Source organism: Podarcis filfolensis (genome assembly GCF_964270895.1).
Source record: "Podarcis filfolensis genome assembly, chromosome: 14".
Classification (NCBI taxonomy): Eukaryota; Metazoa; Chordata; class Lepidosauria; order Squamata; family Lacertidae; genus Podarcis; species Podarcis filfolensis.
The window spans coordinates 7043227-7071022 of NC_139616.1; the positions used below are offsets into that span (position 1 = coordinate 7043227).

Consider the following 27796-nt stretch of genomic DNA (forward strand, 5'->3'; position numbering starts at 1 on the left):
GCTTATGCGTCAATCCGGCACCACGCCAGGACAGCCGTGCCGTCGGCTCCGTCTCGCAGCGAGCCAGCAGCGCGGGGGCCCCGACGGGCAGGGAGCGCGCCGGGCGCGGGTCCGCCCCGCCGTCCCTGAGTGACAGCCCCATGTGCGGACCACTATAAATAGCGGGTTCGGCGGCCGGCCGCGCGTGATTGACGGCTGCCGCGCTGCGCGGCGTCGAAGCGGACTGGGAGCCGCCCGGGACCCCCGCGCGCCCTGCCGCCGCCACCAGCTCCCCACTTTTCCCGGCCGGGAGAGACCGAGCGTCGCTCTTCGCTGCGGGGCAGATGGGCTCCAGGCGGAGGCCCCTGGGCCGCTCCTACTCGGGCAACGGCCCTTACTCGGCGTACAGCCCCGGCCAGGGCAGCGACGGCGAGGACAACGGGCCCCTGGTGGAGCATCGGCCCGAGCGGCGCAGCTATTTCCTGAGCGTGCGCCCCGAGAACAGGTACGCGCCGTCGGGGCGCGCGGGGGAAATCGGTACCCTGGAGGGAGATATGGAGCGCTGTTGGCACCCAGGCCCGGAGGTGGGGTGGGGTGGGGGGTCGGGGAAAGGTGGAGGCCCCCTAAAGCGTTTGTGGTTACGTCGGGGGGCATTCCTCCCGGCGAGGCGGCACGAAACAGATGGGCACCAAGCGCTTTTCTTTCGTGCTGGGAAGCGAATTGATGCTCGGGAGAGAGAGACTGCGGATGGTCAGAGGAAGGGCTGGTCGAAAGGAGGGAGAAGGAACCTGTGGAACTCATTGCCACCAGATGTAGGGAGGGGACCGCTCGCTTAGAGGGCTTGGAAAGGAGGAGAGGTGGACCGGCAACCGCCGTGGCAGTCCTTCCATGGAGCCTCGACGTCCAGTGGCAGCCTATCTCATAGGATCAGGCGACCTGGGGCATGAAATCGGGGAGGGCAGTTTCCCACGCGTCCGGTTTGTGCTTCCTCTGGGTGGGGGGGTGAACCTTTGGGTCTCTGGATGCTGGACTCCAACTCCCATCAGCCCCTGTCAGCCTGGCCTGTGGACCCAGGGATAATGGGAGAGGTATTCCAGCACCCTTCCCCAGCCCTGGGCTACAGATGGACCTGATCCAGCAGGGCTCTTCTTACCTTATGTACTTATTAAAGTGCCAGACATCTTTAAATTGTACAGATTTCAGCGTTGGGCCTTGCTTCCCTCCCCTCTCCGCATTGGAAGTATAAATGAAGGAAAAGGTGCCTTGGAGAATGTGCAAAATGCACTTTTTTCTCTCTCTCAGGAGCAACCGCAAGTAAACAATGCAAGCACAAAGCTACAGTTTCGTGGATAGTTGATAGTTCTGTGAGGCTATGAACCTTCTCTTCGAGGCTGACGAAGGGGTAAAGCAGATTATTTTTCCTGGGCTTTTAGATGCCCTGGTGAACTTGGCCAATGGACCAGGAGGAGGCAGGAAGCTGTTTTATTACAGCGATTTCCTAGAGGTCTGTTTCGTTCCCTGCTGCTAACAAAGGACCTAGCTGATCAGCGAGCGCGATGCGCCAGGCGTTCTCCCTGGCCTTGAGGGATACCCAGGAGAAGAGGAGGAAGAGGAGAATCGCCTGGGAGGACAGAGAGCAACCGGGGCAAGCCAAGGCTTGCAGAGGCAACTTCTGCCTGGCCATTCAGAATTGGTTCTGCACCAGCTGCCAAATGGCTATTATTAAGCTGCGGGCCAATAATGGAAGCTCTATGTATACAAGTAAAAGGGCTGATTTAGAGAACTCTCTATTTTTATTTAGTAGGATTTTCAGTTTCATGCATTTCAATAATTTTACAATCATTTCAATATTTCAAAACTCGACTTCTTTACCCCTCTTTCTGCGGTTCCTTAATTTTTTAAAAATATTTTCTGCATATCCAAATTAATTTACTCATTTAGTTATCCGCTTTAAATATATATTCTTATAAAACTGCAGGTTAATATAATAATCCTGCTAATGTTCTTATCTGTTTACAGTTTATTTGTAAATATTCCATAAACCATTTTCATTCTTTTATAATAAGTTTGTCATCTTGATTTCTTATTTTCCTGGTAAGTTTTGCCATTTCTGCATATTCCATAAGTTTTTGTAACCATTCTTCTTTCGCTGGGACTTCTTCGTCTTTCCATTTTTGGGCAAGTAACATTCCTGCCACTGTAGTTGCATACATGAATAAATTTCTATACACTTTGGGTAGTTCTGTCCCTATAATTCCCAAGAGGAAAGCTTTTGGGTTTTTTTACAAACTTTATTTTAAACATATTTTTCAATTCATTATATATCATTTCCCAGTAAGGTATAACCTTACTACAAGACCACCACATATGATAAAAAGAATCTTCTTTCTCTTTATATTTCCAGCACTTATTTGATTTGGATTTATACATTTTTGCCAATTTACTTGGTGTTAGGTACCATCGATATATCATTTTCATATAATTTTCTCTTAGAAAGTAGCCTGCTGTAAATTTTATATCCGTATTCCACAATCGTTCTCATGCTTCCATATCTATATTATGACCAATATCTATTGCCCAGTGTGTATCGAGGATTTTACTTGCTCATTCTTTGTCTCCCATTCCAATAATATCTTTTACATTTTAGACAGCACTTTTACATTCCATTCCAACAGATCTCACTCCAGTTGTGATATTTATTCCCCAAACCCTCGTATCCTATCTTTCTTAAATACTTTGTTCAAATGATGATATTGTATCTTCCCCTCTTTTAAAGCAAGAATTGTGTACTACTTAATCAGTGAAATATATCTTGAAGCGGTTTTAAATAGTATGAAATATTCATTTAAAAGATAGCAATTAAAAACAGACTTTAAAAACAACTGACACACCAAAATGATCAAACTTAAGTTTTAAAAGCACGTATGCATAATAGAACTAAATGGCTGGGTTTTAGCCTTCCCGAAACAAAAAAATGTATTTAGCAGGCATCGAAAAGCAGTACAGTGAAGACGTAGACAGGGATTTCCAGAGAAATCCAGTGCCACACTAAAAGATTGCTTTCTTGTGAGTGTGGAACATGTGGCACTTTGCAGTTCATGCTTGCATAAGAAGTCTTAGCTTAGCCATCCTCCCTTGTAGTGAGTCAACCTAATGAGTGAGCCAGTGAGTCATCCTTGTGGACTGTTAGCAACTTTTGAGATCCCTGCAGTGGTTTTTGAACTTCGGAGAACACAGAAATTGATGCCAGCCCGCAGCCCTGATTTCTCATTGGTGCTGACCGTTTTTCTTATGTGAGCAACTATTGACATTTCTGAGAGTTTCTGGACTGACAACGGCCTGCAGTCTTGGGTACGGTGTGCTGTGTTTCCTAGTGCTTGGATCAGTTGCTGAAAGAGCTGTTTTAAGACTGCAATCCTATACCAACTTACGTTGGAATAAGCCACATTGACTTTTGAGTTAGACGTATATAAGATTTATTGGGACGCGGGTGGCGCTGTGGGTTAAACCACAGAGCCTAGGACTTGCCGATTAGAAGGTCGGCGGTTCAAATCCCCGCGATGGGGTGAGCTCCCGTTGCTCGGTCCCTGCTCCTGCCAACCTAGCAGTTCGAAAGCACATCAAAGTGCAAGTAGATAAACAGGTACCACTCCGGTGGGAAGGTAAACGGCGTTTCCGTGCGCTGCTCTGGTTCGCCAGAAGCGGCTTTGTCATGCTGGCCACATGACCTGGAAGCTGTACGCTGGCTCCCTTGGCCAGTAAAGCGAGATGAGCGCCGCAACCCCAGAGTCGGTCACGACTGGACCTAACAGTCAGGGGTCCCTTTACCTATATAAGATTTGCCCTGTGAGGCTGTGCTCGGGACCGCAAGACTACAAACTGAGCACATCTGAACAGGGATGGGGAAGCAGAATGGCAAATGGTTAAGGATGATTAGATCTGTGAGTCCTGCTCTGCCTGGAGGGCCATCACCTGAGTCAAGGGACATTTGGATTACAAAAATCCTGGGCAGCTTTGGCATTTGGTGACTAATCAGGTGACTGCAACTGGCGAGTCCAACCTGGAACTCTCCACATATTGTTGAACTACGACTCCCATCAGCCCGGGCAGCAGGGATGAAGTCTGGACTTTTGGCAGCAGCCTCACCATGCAGGACGGGGTTGGGGGGGCAATGTGGATGTTCTGCCCCAGGAGACTAATGGAACTGAATATGTTCCCAAATGCTCTGCTGGATTTCCCAGTGGATTGAGCGGGTGATCCTGTTACAGCCATGGCCTTGCTGTGGGAGGGTGAGGTGTGGAGGGCTGTTGACATGATCGCTCACGAGGCTCCTCTCTGGGGCTGCAGAGCTTGCTGTTTTCCTTGGTTTACTGAGGAAAGCTGTGGGCAGTGCAGCAGGCTGGCAGGCGACTGGAACGCAGGGGGTGAAAAATTCAAGCTTCAACGAAGAGAGATGGGCGCACCAGGCTGGGCAAGCTTGGCAGTGTAGGCACAAGGATCTCCCTGGGCACATTTTTTTGGGGAAATAAGTCCCGCTGCATCCAGAGGGGCTTTCTGACCCTCAAGAAAATGCGCCTAGGATTGCAGTTTGTGTGGCAGCGCAGGAGCAAAGTTTGCTGCCGGTCAAGCCAGCTGTCTTGCGCGGCAGCGCAGAAGCACAAGACGTGCTTCTTTTGTCGCCGTGCGCAGCACCACAGTGCCAGCCAGCCAGCCAGGTGGAGATGTCAGTCGCCAACCTGCCATCCGCAGATCTCCACGTGGTCGCAGTTGGAGCCTTGCTGGTCGCAAATGTGCCTGGTGCCCGGGGAATTTCGAACCCTATAGGTCACACCTCTGCCTACCAAGCGGCAGAGAAGGCGGCAAAGAATTATTTTGCCGCCTCCGTTGCATCCTCAAAGAGCCGTCCAGCAGAGCTGCTTCAGGTGGTTTGGGGGCTGGTGGTACCAGCAGTGGTGGAGCGGGCCTCTGGATCACTCAGCAGCATGATAAGTTGAATTTGCGTGGCGCTCTGAGGATAAAGCCGCCCAGCTCCATTGCTCCTCTTGTTGCACTTTCAGCTGAGGTGTTCAATGCAGTGCCTTTCCACACTCTATGGGATCCATATTGGTCTATGTTGTGGAAAGGACTCTTGCAATGATGCAACCGGCATCTTGCTCTCTTGACGCCTGCCCATTGTTTGCTGTAAGGGCCAGTTGGCAGTGACAGTGGTTCACCAGATGGGCCGAGGGTGTGATTTCTATACGAAGGCTCTTAACAACTTGGGTCCAGGTGCATCCCTCCTTGATCACTGGGTAGTTTTGGGGATTCAGGACTCCCCATCTCTCGTGGGTGGCTTGGATGCAAGGCTCACATTCACAAGGAGACGTGTGCTCAGTATTGTGGGTCCAGTTTTGTGGGTCTCCCTTCCAGTTGAGGTCAGACCAGTCTTGTTCCTGTTGATGTCCAGCGCTAACTGAAAACTTAAAAAAACAAAAATAAACCCAGCAGTCTTTAAAATTGGATTTTATAGTTTTAACTCAGGTTTGGTCATCTTGTAATTGTTTTTTTGCACAGCATTTAGAGATGATTGTGATGAAGTGGTAAAGGAATTGTTTGAATATAAATAAATGAATGAAAATGAATGAATGATGGGAGTTGTAGTCCAACAACATCTGGAGGACACCTGATTGGGGAATATGAGTTTAGTCACAGAAGTGATTTGACTTTAAAATGTATGATAGCTGTATCTACTTGATGTAGATTCAGATTTCTTTTTAAGGATCCTTTCCCCCCAGCGATGCTCCGTGACATAGACTAGCTCAAGTTGCAAGACAAACTTGTAGATTCCAAACATGGACTGCCACACATTCTCTAGAATCTGTCGATTCACCCCTAGGTCTAAGATGTCTATAGATAAAGAGCTGTTTCACATATTATGGCATTCTTCCCTAAAGGCACCCCCAGTGTAGCAAATGATTTTTCAGCACTCTTGTTGACTGTCATCAGTAGCAATCAAGGGTGATGTAGTGAAGGCCTGAATTTAGACCCCCATCTCTCCATACAGCTCATTGTGTAGTCTTGGGCCAGTTATAATACCCCAGCCCAACTTACCCTGCAGGGTAGTTGACAGTGCATATGCTGCTGCGAGCTAATTGGATGAAGGGCAGGATAGTGATGCAATAAATGTTCCTACAAGAAACTTCTTGGGAATTTTGCTGCATAGGAAGGTCTTGGGGAAATGGTAACCTTCAGCAAGCCAGCTGACTTGTGCAGCAGCGCAGAAGCACAAGATACTCATTTTTTGATGCGCATCTTTTGTTGTGCTGCTGCCGCACCCAGCACCGCAATGCCAGCCAGCCAGTTGCCAACCTGGCATCCAGAGATCTCCCCAAGGTGACCAATGGAGCCTGTGCCAGTCACAAAACACACCTGGTGCCTGGGGAATTTTGAACACTGGTCCCTTCCAACTCTGATTCTGTACCTCTGTACTAACATCTGAAAGGCGACAGGCTCCCTACCTCTGGTATAGATGCTACTGAACTAGATGGTCCCACTTGTTGTAAGGCAACTTCCTCCATTCAAGTTACCAGGACTAGGAGGGACCATTCTCTGGAGGACGTAGAGACCACTTGCCAGTCTGTTTGGCTTTAATGGACCAGTCTTCTGATTCATTAGAAACCATGCTATTGCCTTTTTCTCTCTTGTAAATATGTGAAAACACGCACTGGGCATGCCTCAGCCGGTTGTACCCCCAATCACATGCTTCCCAGATGGTCTGCATGCTTCAAAGTTATTTAGGATTCAAATCCTGCTCTTCAAACTTGACAGAGAAGAGTCAACACATTGCGAAAGCACAACTCTCTCTTTTCTCCAGTGCCTTTGCAGCTATGTGAACACTCATGTTGCTGGCCACAGCAATTGTATAAATAATAATATGAATGATAAAATTGTTGTTGTTATTACAGTGGTACCTCGAGTTACAAACTTAATTCGTTCCGGAGGTCCGTTCTTAACCAAAAACCATTCTTAACCTGAGGTGTGCTTTCACTAATGGGGCCTCCTGCCGCCACCGCACCGCCGGCACACGATTTCTGTTCTCATCCTGGGGCAAAGTTCTTAACTCGAGGTACTACTTCTCGTTTAGCGGAGTTTGTAACCCGAAGTGTTTGTAACCCGAGGTACTTCTGTATTATTATTAATTGCACTACTACCCAAGAAACGGGACGCGGGTGGCGCTGTGGGTTAAACCACCGAGTCTCTTGGGCTTGCTGATCGAAAGGTCGGCGGTTCGAATCCCCACAACAGGGTGAGGTCCTGTTGTTCGGTCACAGCTCCTGCCAACCTAGCAGTTTGAAAGCACACAGCAACAAGTAGATAAATAGGTACCGCTCCGGCGGGAAGGTAAACAATGTTTCCGTGCGCTGCTCTGGTTTCGCCGGAAGCAGCCCGGAAAAACTGTCTGCAGAAGCGGACAAACGCCGGCTCCCTCGGCCTGTAAAGCGAGATGAGCGCTGCAACCCCAGAGTCGTTCGCAATTGGACTTACTTGCCAGGGGTCCCTTTACTTTTACTACCCAAGAACATTTATAGGCATCCCCTTTGAGCTTCTCTCAGGCTGAGGATTACTTTTTGGTGTGGAAGAGAAATATCTGTAATGGAGATGAGCATTTTGGCTTTTTTAAAAAGACATTTGCATTGCAAACAGATTGACCCAGACCCACTTTAATAATAATAATTTATTATTTATACCCTGCCCATCTGGCTGGGTTTCCCCAGCCACTCTGGGTGGCTTCCAACAAAACAATAAAATACAATAACCTATTAAACATTGAAAGCTTCCCTAAACAGGGCTGCCTTCAGATGTCTTTTAAAAGTTTGGTAGTTATTTTTCTCTTTGACATCTGGTGGGAGGGCGTTCCACAGGGCGGGTGCCACTACCGAGAAGGCCCTCTGTCTGGTTCCCTGTAACTTGGCTTCTTGCAGCGAGGGAACCGCCAGAAGGCCCTCGGAGCTGGGCCTCAGTGTCTGGGCAGAACGATGGAGGTGGAGACGCTCCTTCAGGTATACTGGACGGAGGCAGTTTAGAGAGAGCCAGTGTGATGTAGTGGTTAAGAGCGGTGGACTCGTAATCTGGTGAGCCGGGTTAGCTTCCCCGCTCCTCCACGTGCAGCTGCTGGGTGACCTTGGGCTAGTCACACTTCTTTGAAGTCTCTCAGCCCCACTCACCTCACAGAGTGTTTGTTGTGGGGGAGGAAGGGAAAGGAGAATGTTAGCTGCTTTGAGACTCCTTAGGGTAGTGATAAAGCAGGATATCCTCCTCCTCCTCCTCCTCCTCTTCTTCTTCTTCTTCTTCTTCTTCTTCTTCTTCTTCTTCTTCTTCTTGGGCTTTAAAGGTCAACACCAACACTTTGAATTATGTTCGGAAACGTACTGGGAGCCAGTGTAGGTCTTTAAGCTTTGCCCTGTGCAGTGGTGATGCTCCAGGGTTGTTGTGTAGAATGTCTCTTGCGTCAGCACCCTGGCTCTCAGCCCCCTGCGAGGCTGTCCTTCGATTCGCTCTCTCTGGCTCCTCCACTTGCACTTTCCATGTTGTGAACTGGGAATGTTGTGGCTTGTCTACCAAGTGGTCCTGTTTCAAAGGACTAAAGGGAAAGGCTTGTTTCCCCAAAGCCTTAGCTAGCTGAAATAATGCGAATTGTGTCATGGGGCCGAATGAGACATGATATTGGACAAGACATTTGGCGTTGTGATTTATTACCAGTGCTTGCAATGATCTAATTCAGTTTAACCAATTTGATGAATTAATTCGAAAATCTCAAAATTACGATATACCTAAAATGAGTTCTTATAATTTCCAGGTGAACTGAACATGAACAAAGTTCCATTTGCGGTGGCACTTTGGGTGATATTTAATCCAATCCAATTTTAATTTTAATCAAATACTAGATAGATGCACAGATAGATAGTTGGGAGATAGGGGTTTCATCACACTTCGCTGTATGTGATTGTGGCCATTGCAATTACAATCTTTAGCTGTCTGAAAAGTGGCTCTGCTGTTTTGGCTTGAATACCATAATGGTTGGGGACATGAAACAGAACAGTTGTCCACAATATGTACCCATTTGCATTCTGTGATGCTTTCTTAGTCTTCTTAAGTATATTTTGCACTTTAGCAAAGCAGCTGGTACATTTCTGAAGGCAGAAAAAACCCGTGGAGGACCACATGACAGAACTGTGAATTGAACTGAAATGGAACTCGTTCCTTTTTGAACTTGACCTGGAAAAAAAATGCTTTTAAAAATAAACTTTCCAAGCACTGAGTTCCATTTTCCTTTGGGAAAGGGGGGCGAGCTGGGTTGGGACTGCGGCTTGGGAGAGCGGGGCTTTAGCCCTTTGGGCCCAATGCAGGCCTGAGTAGAACCCCCCTCCCACATTTGCAATGGGGGGGGGAAAGCTCCTATCAACACCAGTGAGGGCTTTACCCCCAGCCTGCCCCCCCCCCCGATTTCAGTCGAAATCTCAGTGGGGAAAGGCTTACAACCTCCCTCCTCCATGCCACAGCCCTCATCAAGCTCGGCGCCTGCTCCCTGTGCCAGCTCTTGGTTGAAGAAAAATGAAATATGCAGTGCCAGACCACACGGCAAATGTCATGTCTGCTTTGGCCTTTCGAAATGGGGACAGTCACGCTGCAACAGTCACGCTGCAACAGTGGGTGATTCAAAGCAGGGAAGGGATGGGCAGAGCAGAGGGGCTGAACTCCCCTGCTTACTGGTTTTGCTCCTGCAACCACTTCTTCCCAGCTTTGTGTTCCTTTGAGCCAGGTTTACACTGGGTCTCTGAGCCCAGACAGGGAAAACACAGCTGGAGTGGTGGAGGTTGGCAATAGGTATGTATTTATTAGCAGCCAGGATGGGGAATTTGTACCCTCCAGATGTGGTTGGGCTTCCAGCCCCCATCACCCCTTGCTTGGTCAATGGGGAGAGATAAGTCCCCAGCCTGTGGTCACACTCTGACCTTCATGGCAGAAGGAGGATTTTGAACATGAGTTTCCTCAGTCCTAGTCCATGACACCACACTGGCTCTTAATAGAGGAGAGGACAGTGACAGGAAGCATTTGTGACCCACCTTCTTCAGATTTGTATCAGACTTTCTGGTAGAGGTGACAGTCAGATGATGATGATGATTATTATTTTATTTTCAATTTTATTCATTTCAATAATTTTATAATCATTTCAATATTTCAAAACCCGACTTCCTTCCCCCTCTTTCTGTGCTTCCTTAAATTTATTTTTAATATTTTCTGCATATCCAAGATAACTTAATTTGTTCATTCATTCATCTACTTTAAATAAATACTCCTATAAAACTCCAGGTTAATACGATAATCCTGTCAATGTTTTTATATGTTTAAAGTTTGTTTGTAAGTATTCCATAAACCATTTCCATTCTTTTATAAAAAGTTTGTCATCTTGATTTCTTATTTTTTCTGGTAAGTTTAGCCATTTCTGCATAGTCCATAAGTTTTTATATCCATTCTTCTTTCGCTGGGACTTCTTCTTTTCATTTTTGGGCAGGTAACATTCTTGCCGCTGTAGTCACATACATAAATATTTCTAAATAGTTTGAGTAGTTCTGTCCCTATAATTCCCAAAAGGAAGACTTCTGGTTTTCCCCCACAAACGTTATTTTAAACATCTTTTCCAATTCATTGTATATCATTTCCCAGTAAGCTTTAACCTTACTATAAGACCACCACATATGATTTAAAAAAACATTCTTTCTCTTTACATTTCCAACATTTATTTGATTTGTACATTTTTGCCAATTTACTCGGTATTAGGCACCATCGATACATCATTTTCAAATAATTTTCTCTTAGACTGTAACATGCTGTAAATGTTATATCCATATTCCACAATTGTTCCCATGCTTCCATATCTATATTATGACCAATATCTATTGCCCAGTGTATCAATGAGGATTTTACTTGCTCATCCTATAGAGCTGACAGTCTGGAGGCAGGCTGAGACCAGTCAAGTAAGTAGCTAAGGTAAGGTGGGATGGTCATTTGATGGTCATTTGAGAGCAGCTCGGTAGCTCAGAGATGGGGAACATGTGATACCTCCCTCCTAGATGTGAGAATCCAACTGCCTTCACCCTGGACTATTGGCCATGAAGGCCAGAACTGGTGTGAGTTGATGTTCACCAACAATCTGGAGGCAAAACAGGTTCCCTGGTCTCTTCTGCACCTGAACAACGAACGACGCTAACTGAAGAAGCAGGTCAACACTGGAAACTTTATATTACCAAATGAAACCCAATTAGCCCCTTGTGTCACCTGATTCCTTCAACCCACGCTGTGTCCCATGTGCCATGGTGGCACTTCTCCAGGGGATGGACTTCTGGAACCACCTTAATAAATGAGCTAATAACGACGGCTCTGTTGCAAGGAGACGTTATTGTCTGGAATGGCTTGCAAGCAGGGCTGTTAGGGAGGTGAACAGCTGACTAAGAAAGAGCTGGGCTATTTATATATAGCTGCTTTCTGGAATGCTTTCGTGCTCCAGCTGAGCTACTACCAGATCCTGCTCAAACAGGTCTCTGGTTTCCCCGAGAGGTATGTTGACACCTTGGGGTCAAGTTGTGCAGAGGTCACCCAGCCCGGCCGGTGTGCAGTCTTTTGTGGCTCTCTCCTGGGTGAATCCAGCACCGTTTGCTCTCTTGCAGTGCCAAGGAAATGGGGCCTGGAACCCAATCCCATCCTCATCCTTCACAGTGGAGAAGGTGGGCTGCCAATCCGCTGCCCCGAATCTCATTCTGACAACTGCGCCAGCCCTCGCTGCTTTGTGCCCACAACCGTGCGATGCCTGCCTAACACTACCAAGTGGCATTTGGGGGATATACAGAACTGCCCTTGCCTTTCTCCCCTGCTGTTAACGACCCTTTTCATTCATAGCCTTTGGTTGCAATTTACAGCGCCGTGTGTTTATACTGGCAGGCGGTGGGAGGCAGCTGAATTTTATTAATAGTCTCTTGACTCGTGTTGCGAGAACTCATTTAATACATCCCAATAACTGTTGTTTTGAGCTCCCTTTTATGCTTTCTTATTATTACTTATTATTACTCTTAAATTCTAATTATTTTGTTTGCTGTCTCTGCTTAGCTTATCAACCAGCCGGTTATCTCCCTCCAGCTTTGGAAGGTAAATGATATTGTATTAGTCTTGTCTGACTGCACACTTCCGGGGTCAAGAAGACTTTCTGTGCAACTCACCCACTGAGTTCAGGGGTACTAACCGCACTGACAATGCTGCCTCGATCCTGCATGCTTATGCTTGCTTGTACTGAAGAAACTCCGTAAAGGTGTGTGGAATACACAACAGGATAGTTTTAAAGAAGGAGGATGCTGTCCCCCCACTCTGGGATGCTTTAGTTCAAGTCAGCTCCCTTGAACCTGGTGCCTTCTCAATGGAGGTGGGCCCCTTAGCACTGCCCCACCAACCACAGTCTGCCCTCAGCCAGCCCCCACCTGCCTGTCTTCTTTCTTACAGCCAATCAGGCGGTGGCTGTGCCTACTGTTGGTCTCCCTCCCTTCCACCCTCCCTTCCAAATGGGCACCACCCAACATTATTCCAGATGTTTGGAACTACGAGACGCAGCAGCGCTGCTGGCAGTCATTGTCCGCAACATTTAGAGGGAACCAGGTTGGGAGAGGCTGGCTTTAATAAGTTGTGTTTGCTATGTGAAATGGCTTGACAAAGGTTATGGAAGGCTACCTGGCTTTTCCAGATTTGTCACCAGTCGCTGAGGAGCAGGCACCAAATCTCCTGAATATGGCTATTGGCAATGCTTCTGTGTTGGACGAGGGGCCTGCTAGAATAGCAGAGAGTTTGATTTTATAGGGAAGGGAGAAATGTCTCCTTTGTGAATAAAATGACCCATCTTCTTCAGATTGTTTCCTTTCCCAACAGGAGCAGGAGAGATGAGTAAATTCCAAGCTACATTAGTCTGAGCACTGCTTCTCTTTTACAAAGCACCTTGAGGAAGGGGCAATTTGGAGTCGGGAGGGGATGCTGAACCCTTTTCCTGCCAGACCTCTTTCCTCCTGAAACTCTCTCTACTGTGGGGTTCCTGAAAGATAAAAATGAGCTTGGAGACATGCAACAAGGTTGGGGAGTGTGTGTGTAGAGACAGAGATCCATGGCGGAAAAGGGCTGGAAGGGAAAGTGTTAAGCCAGGCATAGACAAATGTGGCCCTCCAGATGTTTTGGGACTACAACTCCCATCATCCCCGACCACTGATTCTGTTAGCTAGGGAAGATGGGAGTTGTAGTCCCAAAACATCTGGAGGGCCAAGTTTGCCTATGCCTGTGTTAAGCACATCCTCAACTCTTTACTACCCCTTTCTAGAAAAATAGGAAGCTTTCCTCCAACAGATTAGAATATCTGTTCATCTAACTTAGTGACCTGCACTGCAACTGGCAGCAGTTCTTACAGGGTCTCAGGTGGAGGTTTTGCCCCTTTCCTGCCATCTGATCCTTTTACCCAGAGATGCTAGGGATTGACCCTGGGATCTTCTGCATGCAAGCATGCGCTCTGCCACCAAGCTGTGGGCAGTCTCCTAAAAGGGGCTTTACAAGGGAGAAGCAGCTCTCTGATGGCGTATATTAAAATTTGGCTATTATGCTGTGTTAAAGACTGGGAGGTTTCATGATTTAAATGCATTTAAGGAAAACTTCAGCAGGCCACACACTTCCTGATCTGCCACGGTTTGCACTGGATGTGTTTATGTGTGTGTGTCTTTGCACAAAATCTTGAACCTTATTAAGGTAAGAGACATTTTTGTACCATGGAGCTGGATCGAAGCCATTCCTTGTTGTCCATCCTGCCTACAACGGTAAATTTGCACCATCCCATCCATGCACCAATTTACCTAGACTTCCTGCTGATTTTCTTTAAACACAAGGTGAGCCTCATCGCAACCCCCCCCCCAAATCTCCCTTGCTTCCTTCTACCTTTCCTTCCAGCAAACTGATTGGACTCTGTATATAAACACACAAGAGCAGTCATGCAATTCAGCAAAGCTCCAGGTTGCAATTTGCAATGGAAATGTCCTGGGGAAATGGCCTGGGCTGGAACCAAGGAAGGAAGTGGGGATGGGGAAAACATGCGCACAAAACAGTGATGAAGTGTGTGGTGTGGCTGCACCCCAAGAGCATTCTCCATTGGTCTCCGTAGTTTTGCGCATACCAAATTGCATGGGAATCTGATACTGGATGAAGAATGTGGATCCCTGAGAAGTGTGTGTGGCTTATCTTTTCCTCCTCAAAGCAAATATTTAGCCCTTAAGCTTGTTGTGGGGGCTTGAAAAATATTTTGAATTCTTGGCCACTGGCATCAGATTTCTAGGGGGCTTGGATTTTTTTCTTTCTTTCCAGCTTTTCTGGCTTAGCTGTTTGTGACCTGCATTCTCAACAATCAGTCTCTCTTTCCAGGAAACTCCGGGAATCATAGCTCTGCAAAGGGTCTCCCAAGAACTCTCAACACCTTAGCAAACCACAGTCCCAAAGATTCTTTGGGGGAAGCTGTGACGGTTTAAAGTGGTATAATACTGCTTTAAGTGTATGGTGCAGATGGTGCATTAGATGCCATGGCTGCTTGAACTGCAGCTGTTTCCTAGTTCCATAATAGCCACGGGGAGAAATAGGTGTTGTCCCCCCCAAGTCCCCTGGGGAGCAGCTTAGGAACCAGTGTGATACTTTTCTCAGCAGCACAGGTGACTGAAGCAGTGAATGGGGAGGAGATAATATTAACATGTACCTTGGCTAATAATAATAATAATAACAATAATTTATTATTTATACCCCGCCCATCTGGCTGAGTCTCCCCAGCCACTCTGGGCGGCTCCCAATCAAATGTTAAAAACAGTACAGCAATAAAGTGAGATGAGCCCCGCAACCCCAGAGTCGGTAATGACTGGACCTAATGATCAGGGGTCCCTTTACCTTTACCGTACCTCTTTAGAAGGGACACGGGTGGTGCTGTGGTCTAAACCACAGAGCCTAGGGCTTGCTGATCTGAAGGTTGGCGGTTCGAATCCCCGCGGCGGGGTGAGCTCCCGTTGCTCAGTCCCAGCTCCTGCCAACCTAGCAGTTTGAAAGCATGTCAAAGTGCAAGTAGATAAATAGGTACCGCTCCAGCGGGAAGGTAAACGGCGTTTCTGTGTGCTGCTCTGGTTTCGCCAGAAGCGGCTTAGTCATGCTGGCCACATGATCCAGAAGCTGTCTGCGGACAAACGTTGGCTCCCTCGGCCAGTAAAGCGAGATGAGCGCCACAACCCCAGAGTCATTCGAGACTGGACTTAACTGTCAGGGGTCCTTTACCTTTACCTTTTACTGTACTCTTTAGATGCAATTAAGTCTTTCTAACTGGGGGCCAAAAGTAGACCTGGCATTCGCTTTTCACTTAATTATTTTTTCAATGCAAATACCAGATCAGCGGGAGGCATATTGTAGCGATGGGGCTGGGGAGAGGGTTAACCCTTTCCCTTCTATGCATGGACCCAAGGAAAACCCCACCTCTAATTCTGGTATTTGCTTTGGGGAAGGACCCTGCCCCCAATTCACTGTACACTTACCAGTTGGAGTCAGGTCTGCTGAAATCCCTTAGACCACTCTTCCTCAAACTTGGATCCCCAGCTGTGGTTGGACTACAAGTCCCATCATCCCTAGGTAGCAGGACCAGTGGTCAGAGACGTTGGGATCTGTAGTCCAACAGTGGGGGACCCAAGTTTGAGAATCACTGCATTAGATTGACTTCCCTGAATCAATATGTCTAGCATTGCACCACTGCATGCCTCTTTTCAATAGACAGAAGAAGAATTCACAGATGAGACCCTATTTGACAGCTTGAAGTGCATCCGTAGATCTTTGTCAAACATGTGGACATACCTCTGAGTTAATTCAAGGACGTGCCCACATGACATGCGTTGTCTAATATGTTGATGCAGAAACAGTTGCATGTCCTCTTGATCCTCCGAGACCCATGAAGAGGTCCAGGGTCAAAAGTATTTTGGGTGTAAAATCACAGAGGCATGGGTGTGGTTAGGACATGTGTGCCCATTTTTGATCAGGTGACTGTCAGGGCATGTCTGAATATAAAAAACTATGGTTCATTCTAGCCCTCCAACCTTTCCCTCCAGAGATGGATGTTGCAAAGAGAGGCAGCAGCAGAACTCTGGCCCATGTTGATAACATGGATTGGTCCCCATGCTATAATTCCAATGGGTTAGGGTTACGCCTCATCAGAATAGACCCAATTAAATGGATGGACATGACTAAAACCTTTCAACTAAAACTAAAAGTGCGGGGTCCCACGCACACTGTATATTCGAAGCACACCAGTTCTCCCACGGAATCATGGGAATGGTAGTTTGCCTCTCACAGGGCTACAATTCCCAGGATTCTTTGCAAGGAGGACGATGTGCTTCAAGTGTATGGTGTGTACACAGCCTAGGTGGACCAATGGTTGGACTTGGGCAGCATGTGCAACATATATTCAAAGCACACATACCTTCCCAAGAATCCTGGGAACTGTAGTTTGTTCAGGGTTCTTGGAATTGTAGCTCTGTGTGTGATAAACTAGCACCCAGGCTGCTTTGGGGGGGGGGCAGGGAGATGTGCTTTAGATGTATGGTGTGTAACCTTAGTTTGATGCGACCCAATCACTGTTTGATAACCAACGGGAGCAGTTTCATGATCAGTTTTCCCAGAGCCATGTCTCTCTTAACTCGGCCATCAGTTTCTCAGTGGGAGTCAAACTGGGATGTGAGGCTGCTTTGTAAGGTAGATCCTTGTGAACAGGGAGGGTGGCGGGGGGGGGGGGACAAGGGCACGGAATGCCTTCGCAATTCTTCACCATGTACCTTGACCATGTTCTAATATTGTTCCTTGTATTGCTTCCAGGAGCACCTTCTGTGCAATCATTGCTCAGCTGACTGAGGAAACCCAGCCCCTTTTTGAAACCACTCTCAAGTCCTACGCCGTCTCTGAGGATGCAGATGCCAAGTTCACCTGCATCGTGACAGGTACGTTAGCACAGTTAGCACAGCAGCAAGACGCAGGGATTCAGATAAAGTGTAATGGCTGTTGTTGTTGTTTAATTAAATTTGTATACTGCCGTTCAGCCATAGACCTCAGAGCGGTCCACGACATAAAACGGCAGTATAAAAACCACAAAATGCATAGCAAAAAAAAGATCAAACGAATAATCTCTGCTCCCAAAACACATTTAAAAGGGCATCGGATGTCAATCGGCCAAAGGCCTGGTTGTAGAGGAATGTTTTCACCTAGCGCCTAAAGGTGTACAATGAAGGTGCCAGGTGAGTCTCCCTGGGGAGAGTATTCCACAGATGGCGAGCCTCAGAGGATGATCGCAGGGTCTGAATAGGTTCATATGGAGGGAGACAGTCCTTGAGGCATTGCGGTCCTGAGCCCTTTAAGGTTTTATAGGTCAAGACCAGTACTTTGAACTGGGCCTGGAAACTTATTGGCATACCCTGCAGTTGGGCCAGGATTGGCATTATTTGCTCAAACCTTCTTGCCCTGGGGAACAACCTGGCTGCCAAATTCAGCACCCCTTTTCTCTCTTTCTCAGGGTCCAGCTAGACATGATAGTGGCAGACGTGTTCATGTGTCTGCCCCGTTTGCGCATGATGTCAGATCTAAAATTAGCACTGAATAAACCAGAACATTTGCAGCATAAAAAGTTACAAGGGTTTAGCAGTAAATTACGGGGCATGCACCAATTGGAAACAAAGTGGTATGACCATCTTAAAACTTTTGTAAGCACAAACAGTATTGTTTGTATTGTTCTATGTGAACAAACAGTTCACATAGAACTGCCCTGGTACCATCATGAGCCGAAATCATCCTGAAGCATGATAAAAATAATGTCTGGAGGCTCTCCCAGTTCAGCCCTGAGAGTTTTTTGTCCGTTACCAGGATCTGTACTCTTAAAAGTCTTGTGGTACTATCCAGTTCCAGTCAATTTCCTAGCTCTGGGTGCAAGAACACCTCACAGCCAGTTCTCTCAATCTCAAATGTTTGCTTCTGTCTCCCAAACACTGTGGCGGAATCTCTTAGAGGTGCTTCAGTTTTCTCTTGAGAGACCAAGGTAAATGGTTGCAGGCTGGAGCCCTTCTTCTGATAACAGGCCAGATCTGTGTGTTGTGACAGCTTCTTTCATGGCTTGGAATAATGCGCAAGGGTGTTTTTGGTTTTATAATCCCCTTCCAAGTGGCTGAATTCCTAAACCTGGTAGTTGGAGCAGAGAGTTGATGCCTCCTGCTACTTGCATTTGAACCACACTTTTTTGCTACTTAGACACCCTGCAACAAGCACAGCACCATTCTTTCCCTCCAGCCATTTTTTCATCTTAGGGCACTTCCAGATGAGCTGTTTATTGGGCATAAATCCTGATTGGTTTGCAGGGAGATTGACTTGGCTATTTAATGAGCATTCCTTCCGATCAACCTGAATTTGCCAGGTTGTGACTGTGTCTCAGCCAAAAATAGGGATTGTAAGGAAGGGTAGTCTTTGAGAGGAACCCCTCTAGTTTCAAAAAACAATGCCAAACCCTTTTAAAATCACTTTTGCAAATGGTATAAATTTCCCCCAAATAGTGAAATAGATTTGCACAGCTTACTCCGCACCCAGATTTCCTTAACACTTAGTTGCATTTTATTTGGGCCAGTCTATAATTTGATTTTACTGCACACCAGCTGTGGACCTGGATGCTCCTGGTGTACCCTTTGCACCCAGGGTGATCTCATCTTCGCCTCTCTCCCCTTGGCCTCCTGGTGGGCTTCAAATGCCCTTTCTGCTCCAAGATTCTGTCTCTCTCTCTGTTGCTTTCATTCCTTGACCAATGGCTGCTGTCTCGATCTCTCTGCTGTCCTCAAAGCAAAGTAAAAATAGCACCTCCCCGATGCATGTCTGGCTTTCCCCATATATTCAGACAATTTACAGTATCCCCACCCCTTCCGTTTTTAAAAAGCATTTCCTTCCTTTTGGGTAGGCTGGGGGCTTGGCTAGCATGCTTGGTCGCTGCTCCTAAGAGTTCAGTGACAGCCTGTATCTTCCTCTGAAATGACTGGAATAAATTATCTCTGCTCAGCGAGAGGGAGGTTAGGCAAGGGCACAATTGTATCTGCGATGACTAGCATCTTTTGTGTAAGATCCTGGAGCTTTCAGGGACTTCAAAGGGCAGCTAGTCCACCCATGTCGAGGCAGATCTGCTGCTACAGCATCTCTAATAAGTGACTGTTCAGCCTCTGCATTAAAACCACAGACAATGGAGAGTGAATTGCCTTCCTCCACACAGCCAAAGAGGGGTGGGAAGACAGGCAAGCCTGCTGAAGTTTATGCAGACAAATAAAATATTGACAAGTGAATAATCCACTCATCCCCAACCTTGTGACCTCCAGATGTTGTTGGGATCTGACTCATTGTCCCTGACCATTGGCCATGCTGGCTGGGGCTGATGGGAGCTGGAGTCACACAACTTATGGAGAGCACCAGGTTGGGCAAGGCTGGTATAATATTTCTCCTTTCTCAAATAGTAGAGCATGACATACTTAATGTCAGGGTCGGGGGTTCAAGCCCCATGTTGTTTTGTTTATTATTATTATACCCCACCCATATGGCTGGGATTCCCCAGCCACTCTGGGCCGCTTACTACACATATAAAAACATAGTAAAACATCATGTTGAGTAAAACGATTCCTTACAGTTCTATTATCCTTCCTCCCAATTGCCTTGTTTTCCATTTTAGGGTTGGGTGTGCATCATTTAGCAGCATACAAATGCCTTCAATAAATTAAAAAATGGTACCCAATGTATGTTGGTGGGTTCAGGAACACTTGGCATGTTGTGGGATTACAGAGAATTGCCATCATCTTTCTGCAGTCACTGTCATAGGAGAGGCTTCCCAAGGGATATGAAACTGCTGATTCTCATTTCACCCTTTGCACCTTCCAAGGAATCAGCCGCTTGTGGCTGTGTGAATGGGACCAAACAGCTGACACACCTCAAACTCACCTGGAGTCATATTCCTCAGCCCAGAGTTAGGATGGAGAGAGATCCAGTTGTTTGAATTTAAAGGCAAACCTCCCTAGTTTGCACTTTCTGAAACAGCACAGGAACTGAAACGCAGCCATCTTTTATAATTTGTGCTTCTCCACATTTTTCGCAGTACAGTTCTCCACTGGAGTAATGTGTACAAAAAAGTGTATATTAGGGTAAAATGTGCAAAAGAAGCAGCAGCATAAATTTATTATTTGTGAAAGGAGTGTATTAGGACTGGGCATATCTGGCTTTCAACATCACAATATATCACCAGCTAAATATTTTTATATACTGATATATCACAACGTCTGAAATAAGGATGGAGTTTCATGGTTTTTCCCACATTGTGATCTTTGCACAGCGCGCGCGCACACACACACACACACTGATTTGCAATATATTGCCAGGTCAAAAATTATGAAACCGATATAAAAATATGGATTTCAAACCTGTTTTGGACAATATATTAATATATCGCCCAGCCCTGGAGTGTATTAGAGGAAATTGCTTTGCAATGTATGTATAACAGACAAAATTGCACACACAAATGTGTGTATTTTAGCACACATTTGCAGTAAAATGTTGAATTTTCTCAAGTCCTTTTAATGCATGGCTTGGACTTTTGATTTTTATAATCATCATGTTTTTCATTTGTTGTGAGGGCTGTTCATGGTGAGATAGAAATTTGTAAATAAATATAAGTGGAGAATTGTCTCCCTCACTGGGCTCTAAGCCTATGTCTGCAAATAAACATGGACCCAGACCCCCTGAAACTGAATATGTATTCAGGAGGGTGGGGGATTTGAGGGGGGAATTAGCCATCTAGGAAAGAGTTAAGTGGCCTCCTGCTCCTCTCTTGACAGTTTTTTTTTTTGCTTTTTGCTGCAAACCACACCTCCCTAGCCTCAATTTGCAAAGAAGAAGCAGACAAAATTAAATTCCAGTCCAACTCCCCCACCATAATTTATTTTCGTGAAGTGTGATAAACTTCTCGAGTGAGATGAGATTGCATGTCATTTGCAGGTTTTGTCTATTTGAAAAAGGGCACTTTCCTCTATGCAAGGAATCTGGATTTCCCCCAAAAAACTGCCAGATAAAAATTAAGAAACATCTGCATCTCATGGGCATGGTCTCCTCCAGATGTTGTTGGACTGGCACTCCTGAGATTAATTAATTTTGAATTTATTAAATTAACAGTGATGGTCAGCCTGCCCCAGGCTCTTCTGCGAGGAAGGTTGGGATGTTAATTTAATAAACAGAGGACATCCAGCTTGAAGACTCCGTGGCCCCAAGAGTATTCACCCCCTCTCTCAGCCCAGGAACCCACACAATCCAAGCAGGGTAGCCAAGGTGGGGTCCTCCAGAGATCACTCGACTCCAACTCCCATCAGCACAGCCCCCACCTTGGCTACCCTGCTTGGATTGTGTGGGTTCCTAAGCTGGATGTCCTCTGTTCTCCAAGCAGAAATGGCTGGCATGTTTCCAGGCTCTTTCCTGCAGCTGTGATGGCTAACAATTTACTTTAAAAGCAACAGTTTTGCTTCCCTCCTGGAAAAGGCCATAGATTCTCAGTCGAAACAAAATAAAAAAACTCCTTCCAGTAGCACCTTAGAGACCAAATAATAATAATAATAACACAGTGGTACCTCAGGTTAAGTACTTAATTCGTTCCGGAGGTCTGTACTTAACCTGAAACTGTTCTTAACCTGAAGCACCACTTTAGCTAATGGGGCCTCCCGCTGCGCTGTGCCGCCGCCGCGTGATTTCTGTTCTCATCCTGAAGCAAAGTTCTTAACCAGAGGTACTATTTCTGGGTTAGCAGAGTCTGTAACCTGAAGCGCATGTAACCCGAGGTACCACTGTAATAATAATAATAATAATAATAATAATAATAATAATAATAATAATAATAATAATATAGTACCCCGCCCATCTGGCTGGGTTCCCCCAGCCACTCTGGGCGGCTTCCAACAGAATATTAAAATACAATAACCTATTAAACATTAAAAGCTTCCCTAAACTAGGCTGCCTTCAGATGTCTTCTGAATGTCAGGTAGTTGTTTATCTCTTTGACATCTGAAGGGTGGGCGTTCCACAGGGTGGGTGCCACTACCGAGAAGGCCCTCTAAGTTTGTTATTGGTATGAGCTTTCTGAAGAAGTGTGCATGCACATGAAAGCTCATACCAATAACAAACTTAGTTGGTCTCTAAGGTGCTACTGGAAGGATTTTTTTATTTTGCTTCGACTAAGGCAGACCAACACGGCTACCTACCTGTAAATAGATTCTCAGTGTTAGAGAATTGCCTTTGCATGCAGCAGCTCCCAGATTCAATCCCCATCATCTCTGGGAAGGACTGGGAGAGACCCCTGCTCAAAACATTTGAGAGCTGCTGCCAGCCAGTGTAAACAGCACTAAGCTAGTTGGATCCAATGGTCTGGACTGGCTCAGTACAAGGCAGCTTCATATGTTCTTCTTGTGGGTTTCTGCCCCCGCATAAGTCAAAATTCAGAAGCTGCTGAGCATGGGGCTATTGCTGCGTTCTCCCTCTCCTAGGAAGGTTTCCCAAAAAACTTTTCTCAACTTCTGCAAACCTTGGTGCTTTCCCAAAGCTTGTTGATACTTTGCTCTTGTGCATGGATGGTACTGTTTGAGCTATATCACCTGTGACATTTGCTGCCTGCACGTTGGAAATATTATTATTATTTATTGAGTTTATATATGGCCCTATACCCGGAGGTCTCAGGGCAGTTCACAGAAAAGATCACAACATATATAATCTGAATAAAAAGTATAACCCAATACCCCCCACCCCAAGAAAAGAGCCACATTTTAAAAGGGTATAGGATATCAAACAGATCAACCAAAGGCCTTGTTAAAAAGGAATATTTTTGCCTGGCACCTAAAGGTCTGTAATGAAGGTGTCAGGGAAACTTCCCTGGGGACAGCATTCCACAGACGGGGAGCCACTACAGAGAAGGCCCTTTCTTGTGTTGCCACCCTCTGGACCAGGGGTCAGCAAACTTTTTCAGCAGGGGCCCAGTCCACTGTCCCACAGACTTTGTGGGGGGCCGGACTATATTTTTTGGGGGAAATGAACGAATTCCTATGCCCCACAAACAACCCAGAGATGCATTTTAAATAAAAGGACACATTCTACTCATGTAAAAACATGCTGGTTCCCGGACCGTCTGTGGGCTGGATTGAGAAGGCGATTGGGCTGGATCCGGCCCCTGGGCCTTAGATTGCCTACCCATGCTCTGGACCTCTCGAGGAGAAGGCACACGAGGAAGAGCCTCAGAAGATGATCTCAGGGTCTGGGTAGGTTCATATGGAGAGAAGCTCCTTGAGGTATTGCAGTCCTGAGCAGTTTAAGGCTCATGGGCCAGATGAGTTTCTCAGGTTTATGGGCTCCTCTAGATGGTTGGTTTATTCAGAGTGGAACAATAGTACTTGTGGGTAGATTTCTACTGGACTGTCTGCACTGATGGGAAACAAAGCGATATGTCTGCCCCAAAGCTTTTGCAGGTGCAAACAGTGTTGAAAGTGGGGTCACATATAACACCCCTCCCAGCACCATCGTGAGCACAAATAATCATGCATGCACAAGGACCTGTGGAGGGGTGTCTTGGGCTTGTGTACACACCACAGATTCAAAACATGCCCCCAAGAGTTTTGGGAGCTGTAGTTTACCTTTCACAGAGCTGCAATTACCAGCGCCCTTCGCAACTTACAGTTCCCAGGATTCCTGGGCAGGAGAGGACTTTAAATGTTCTTTAAATGCATGGTGTGTACACGGTGTGTACAGTGGGAATCCCTCCATGATATATGCACAGTGTGCGCATGGTTTCTCCCTTCCCCCCACGCCAAACCTGGCAGCCTCATCTGTGCATGATATCCTCAGTTATAGAGAATGCCCCCAGCAGTAGCACCTGTGACTACTGGCGATGTGTCTGAGAGATGTAATCAGAGTCCCTGGAGGGAAACAGTCTAACCAAGTTCTTGGGCAGATCTTCCACATGCTGGCGGTGGAGGGGGGGGAGCGGTGGGGGGGCGGGGAGAGGCAGCTCCTATTACAGCTCTCTCTGACCACGTCACTCCTGTGATTCTTGGCCAGAAGAACTGCTGAAGGGGCAGGGATGGCAAACCGGCCGGCCCTTCGCTTCACTTTGGCCTCTTTTTGCATTCTGTAGCCACCGTGTCCGCGTGGACCAGTCAGAGATCTTGGTAGGGGCAAGGCACACCTCCCAGGGCACCTTTGAAAGGATGGTTTTAATGGGCAATTTGATGTGGAAATGGACCCGTTGCTACCCCAGTTAGAGTTGTTGGCAAATATCTCTTTCTGATTTAATTGGAGAAGGGTAGAACATCTGCTTGGCGGGCAAAAGGTCCCAGATGATTGATTGATGATTTTCAATTTTATACATTTCATATCATTTTATAATCATTTTAACATTTCAAAATTTGACTTTCTCCCCCCTCTTTCTGTGGTCCCTTAAATTTATTTTTATTTTTATTTGCTAAATATCCAAATTAATTTACTCATTTATTCATCCACTTTAAATACACGCTCTTATAAAACTGCAGGTTATTGCAATAATCCTGCCAATGTTCTTGTCTGTTTACAGTTTATTTGTAAATATTCCATAAACCATTTTCATTCTTTTATAAAAAAAGTTTGTCATCTTGATTTCTTATTTTTCCCGGTAAGTTTCGCCAGTTCTGCATATTCCATAAGTTTTTTGTATCCGTTCTTCTTTTGCTGGGACTTCTTATTCTTTCTATTTTTGGGCAAGTAACATTCTTGCCGCTGTAGTCACATACATGAATAAATTTCTATACCGTTTGGATAGTTCTCTCCCTATAACTCCCCAAAGGAAAGAAGGGTCCAGATTCAAGCCCTGGCACCTCCAGGAAAGCTTGGCGAAGGATTTTGGTCTGAAGCCTCGAAAGGAGGGGATTAAAGTTAGGAAAAGAGCTACTATTGCATCTTTTAAAAGCCATTGCTGCAACAGAACTGCTTCCTGGCTAGTTGCACTCTTTGCCTAGGATTCATTGCAGTGCAGAGGATGGCTCCAAATCTGGCTAGAGAGCCCTGCTCTCTCTTTGTGGGGCTCTCTTGTGCGTTCCTCTCTGTGTGAGGGGACTTCGGCCCCCCAGGCAGCCCTGGCCTGGCCTCTCTGCAAGGCGGTGTGTGCCTGTGAGCTGAGATAACTTTTTGAACTTCGCCCAAGTGCCGAGACCTAAGCAGGGGAAGGGAGAGGATGGAATGAGAGACGCTGGAGGTCACCTTGGTTGTGGCAAATTGGAAGGACAGTTGCGAGAGAGAGAAGCTGGTTTTGGAAACTGGGAGGAGAGAGGCAGGCACCTCCGGAGAGGAAAAGCAGGCAAGGTTTCAATCGTCCCCTGTTTGCACATGTGTGCACTTGTTTTTATCCTGCCCTGCCTATGCACGTTGGGGTGGGTGGGTGTCCTCATTTTATCCTCACAACAATTTTGCGAGGTAGACCAGGCTGAGAAGCAGTGGTGGCTCAAGATCACCCAGTGTGGTTTATGGCTGAAGGAAGACTTGGACTTGCATCTTTCCAGTCCATGTCCCAACAACTGCATAACCAGATGTGGAAGAGGACAGGGCATGTGCCCCTTTCTATATAGCTACAGAGATGAGGGAATTTCAGCAGGTAAATCTACACCCCTGAAATTCTTTTGCACGGCTTTGAAAGGGCGCAGGAGCCTTGTTTTCCTTGGCATCTGGCCTCCCTATCTCCTGCGAAAACTCTGGTGTGGGAGCCATTGTTGGCTCTTTGGTTGCCTCCAAATCCATGCTCTGCAATTCTGTGGTTACGAGAAAGGCCGTGTGAAATAAATAACGGCAGTCAGATACATCTGTGTATTTGCATAGTGTGTGTAGGTCCTCAGAGCTGCATTCCTATTTACAAAGCTGACCTCTTATATTCCCAAAGCGCACCTGCATGGAGCAAGAGGCAACCAGAGGTTCTGGTCCTCTTATTTTTCTACAGTCCCTAAGTCAGAGTTTAGAGCCAGTGAGTGACCTTGGAGATCCTTAGTCTGTTTGATTACCACCTTAAGGCCCTCTGGAGAGCCAGTGTGGTGTAGTGGTTAAGAGCAGGGGACTCGTAATCTGGGGAACCGGGTTCGTGTCTCTGCTCCTCCACATGCAGCTGCTGGGTGACCTTGGGCCAGTCACACTTCTCTGAAGTCTCTCAGCCCCACTCACCTCACAGAGTGTTTGTTGTGCGGGAGGAAGGGAAAGGAGATTGTGAGCCGCTTTGAGACTCCTTCGGGTAGTGATAAAGCGGGATATCAAATCCAAAAATCCAACTCTTCTGGACAAGTCGCTGCAGAACTGTTCCAAATTGGTTTCCTATAGTCATTCAGTATCTTGTAAGTTTGACTCCTATTTCAGCGGCTGTGTGTGTGTGTGTGTGTTCGCGTTCTGGCAGGAGCTTAATCCTCCCTCTTGTGGACCAGAGATAACCAGGGAAGCACAGCGGAAAACCAAGCTGCTCCCTGGATGCTTTCCCCCCACAGTGCAAACAGTGTGTAAATCAATAGGAATGGGTTTAGGAAACGAGTCTTATGTTAATGCCTCGGGTTTAAAGCTGTAATTATCACTGTGCAAACATCCCTGAAGCTTAGAGGGGATGCTGAATGTGCTTTGCAAGAATATGATCCAAGCTTATGCACGGTTCCCAGAATGGGCACTATTCAAGAGCCACTTAAGGATGAAACTGTCTGGGATTGAGCTGATTTCCTTGGGTGGATCCATGCAGCCTGAGCTTTTCTCGAATCCAGAGGCAGGAGAAGGCAGCAGTTGCCTGCAGATTGCTTGCTGGAGAAATGCTGCCTCTTGAGAATTAGCTACGGGCAAGCTCCCCTCTTTGCTCACTTTGGCTCGGCTCAGGATAAGCTAAACTCTTTCCTCAAACATTACGAAATAGCTTGAATGATTTCTGAGGCAAGCCAAACTGATTTCCGAAGCCAACATTCACTTGCTCGGTCCCTTAAATTGCTGTAGTCCTTGGGGAAACGACATTTCCCAGGGATTATTTGCTGTATTTCCCTCCCTCCTGTTTGTTAGGAGGCTAGGATTGGCCCGGGGGGGGGGGGGCGGAGGTGGGCAAATATGGCTGGCTGGCAAGATGAGGTTGTTGTTTTTTGTGGGGTGGGGGCTCCGTGGGGAATCAGAATTCAGGAGTGTGATGCTCGTTGCGCATTTGAGACAAGCATCATCGGCTCCCGAGTCTTATGCTTGCAAGTCGGGAAATATGAGCCTGGATTCCTCTGAGTCAAAGGCATATCTAGCATTGTGTACCACACACTGATCCCAAATGTCCTCTCAGTTCCCCCAGGGACATTTAGGCTATAAGGAAGGAGTGGGGGAACCTGTGTTGCTAGGATACAACTCCATCACCTCTGACCATTGGCCATGCTGGGTTCTGATGGGTATTGGAATCCCAAAACTGCCTAGAATCTGGGGTGGATGGTGCCCATTGGGACTAGTGAGACAGAAGACAGAGGGCCTGGCAGTAGCTGGAGCCCAGAGCCAAGGACAAACAAAGCCAATCTGTTCTAGTTTTGCCCCTAGTGAGTTCCATGCTGAGAACACAAAGGGTAAGATCTTCTAGTAGCTGTGTGTCCCAGGAATTTAGGTGAGGGCCAGCCACGGATGAGTTGAAGAGGATTCAATCAAT

The 27796-nt window shown here is 46.8% G+C and overlaps 1 protein-coding gene across 2 annotated transcripts in view; it reads left to right on the top strand.

The window, feature by feature from the left end:
• The first annotated feature begins 132 nt into the window (after positions 1 to 132).
• ALPK3 (alpha kinase 3) overlaps positions 133 to 27796 on the top strand; it is a 71339-nt gene continuing 43675 nt past the window's right edge. Inside the window, exons 1-3 of one of the 2 annotated variants that reach the window (XM_083586159.1) lie at positions 133 to 484; positions 12121 to 12159; positions 16921 to 17042. In XM_083586159.1, coding sequence (XP_083442285.1) covers positions 324 to 484; positions 12121 to 12159; positions 16921 to 17042 — 322 coding nt within the window. In that variant the 5' untranslated portion in view covers positions 133 to 323. The remainder of the gene's footprint in view (positions 485 to 12120; positions 12160 to 16920; positions 17043 to 27796) is intronic. The other variant, XM_083586160.1, reaches the window with a different exon arrangement.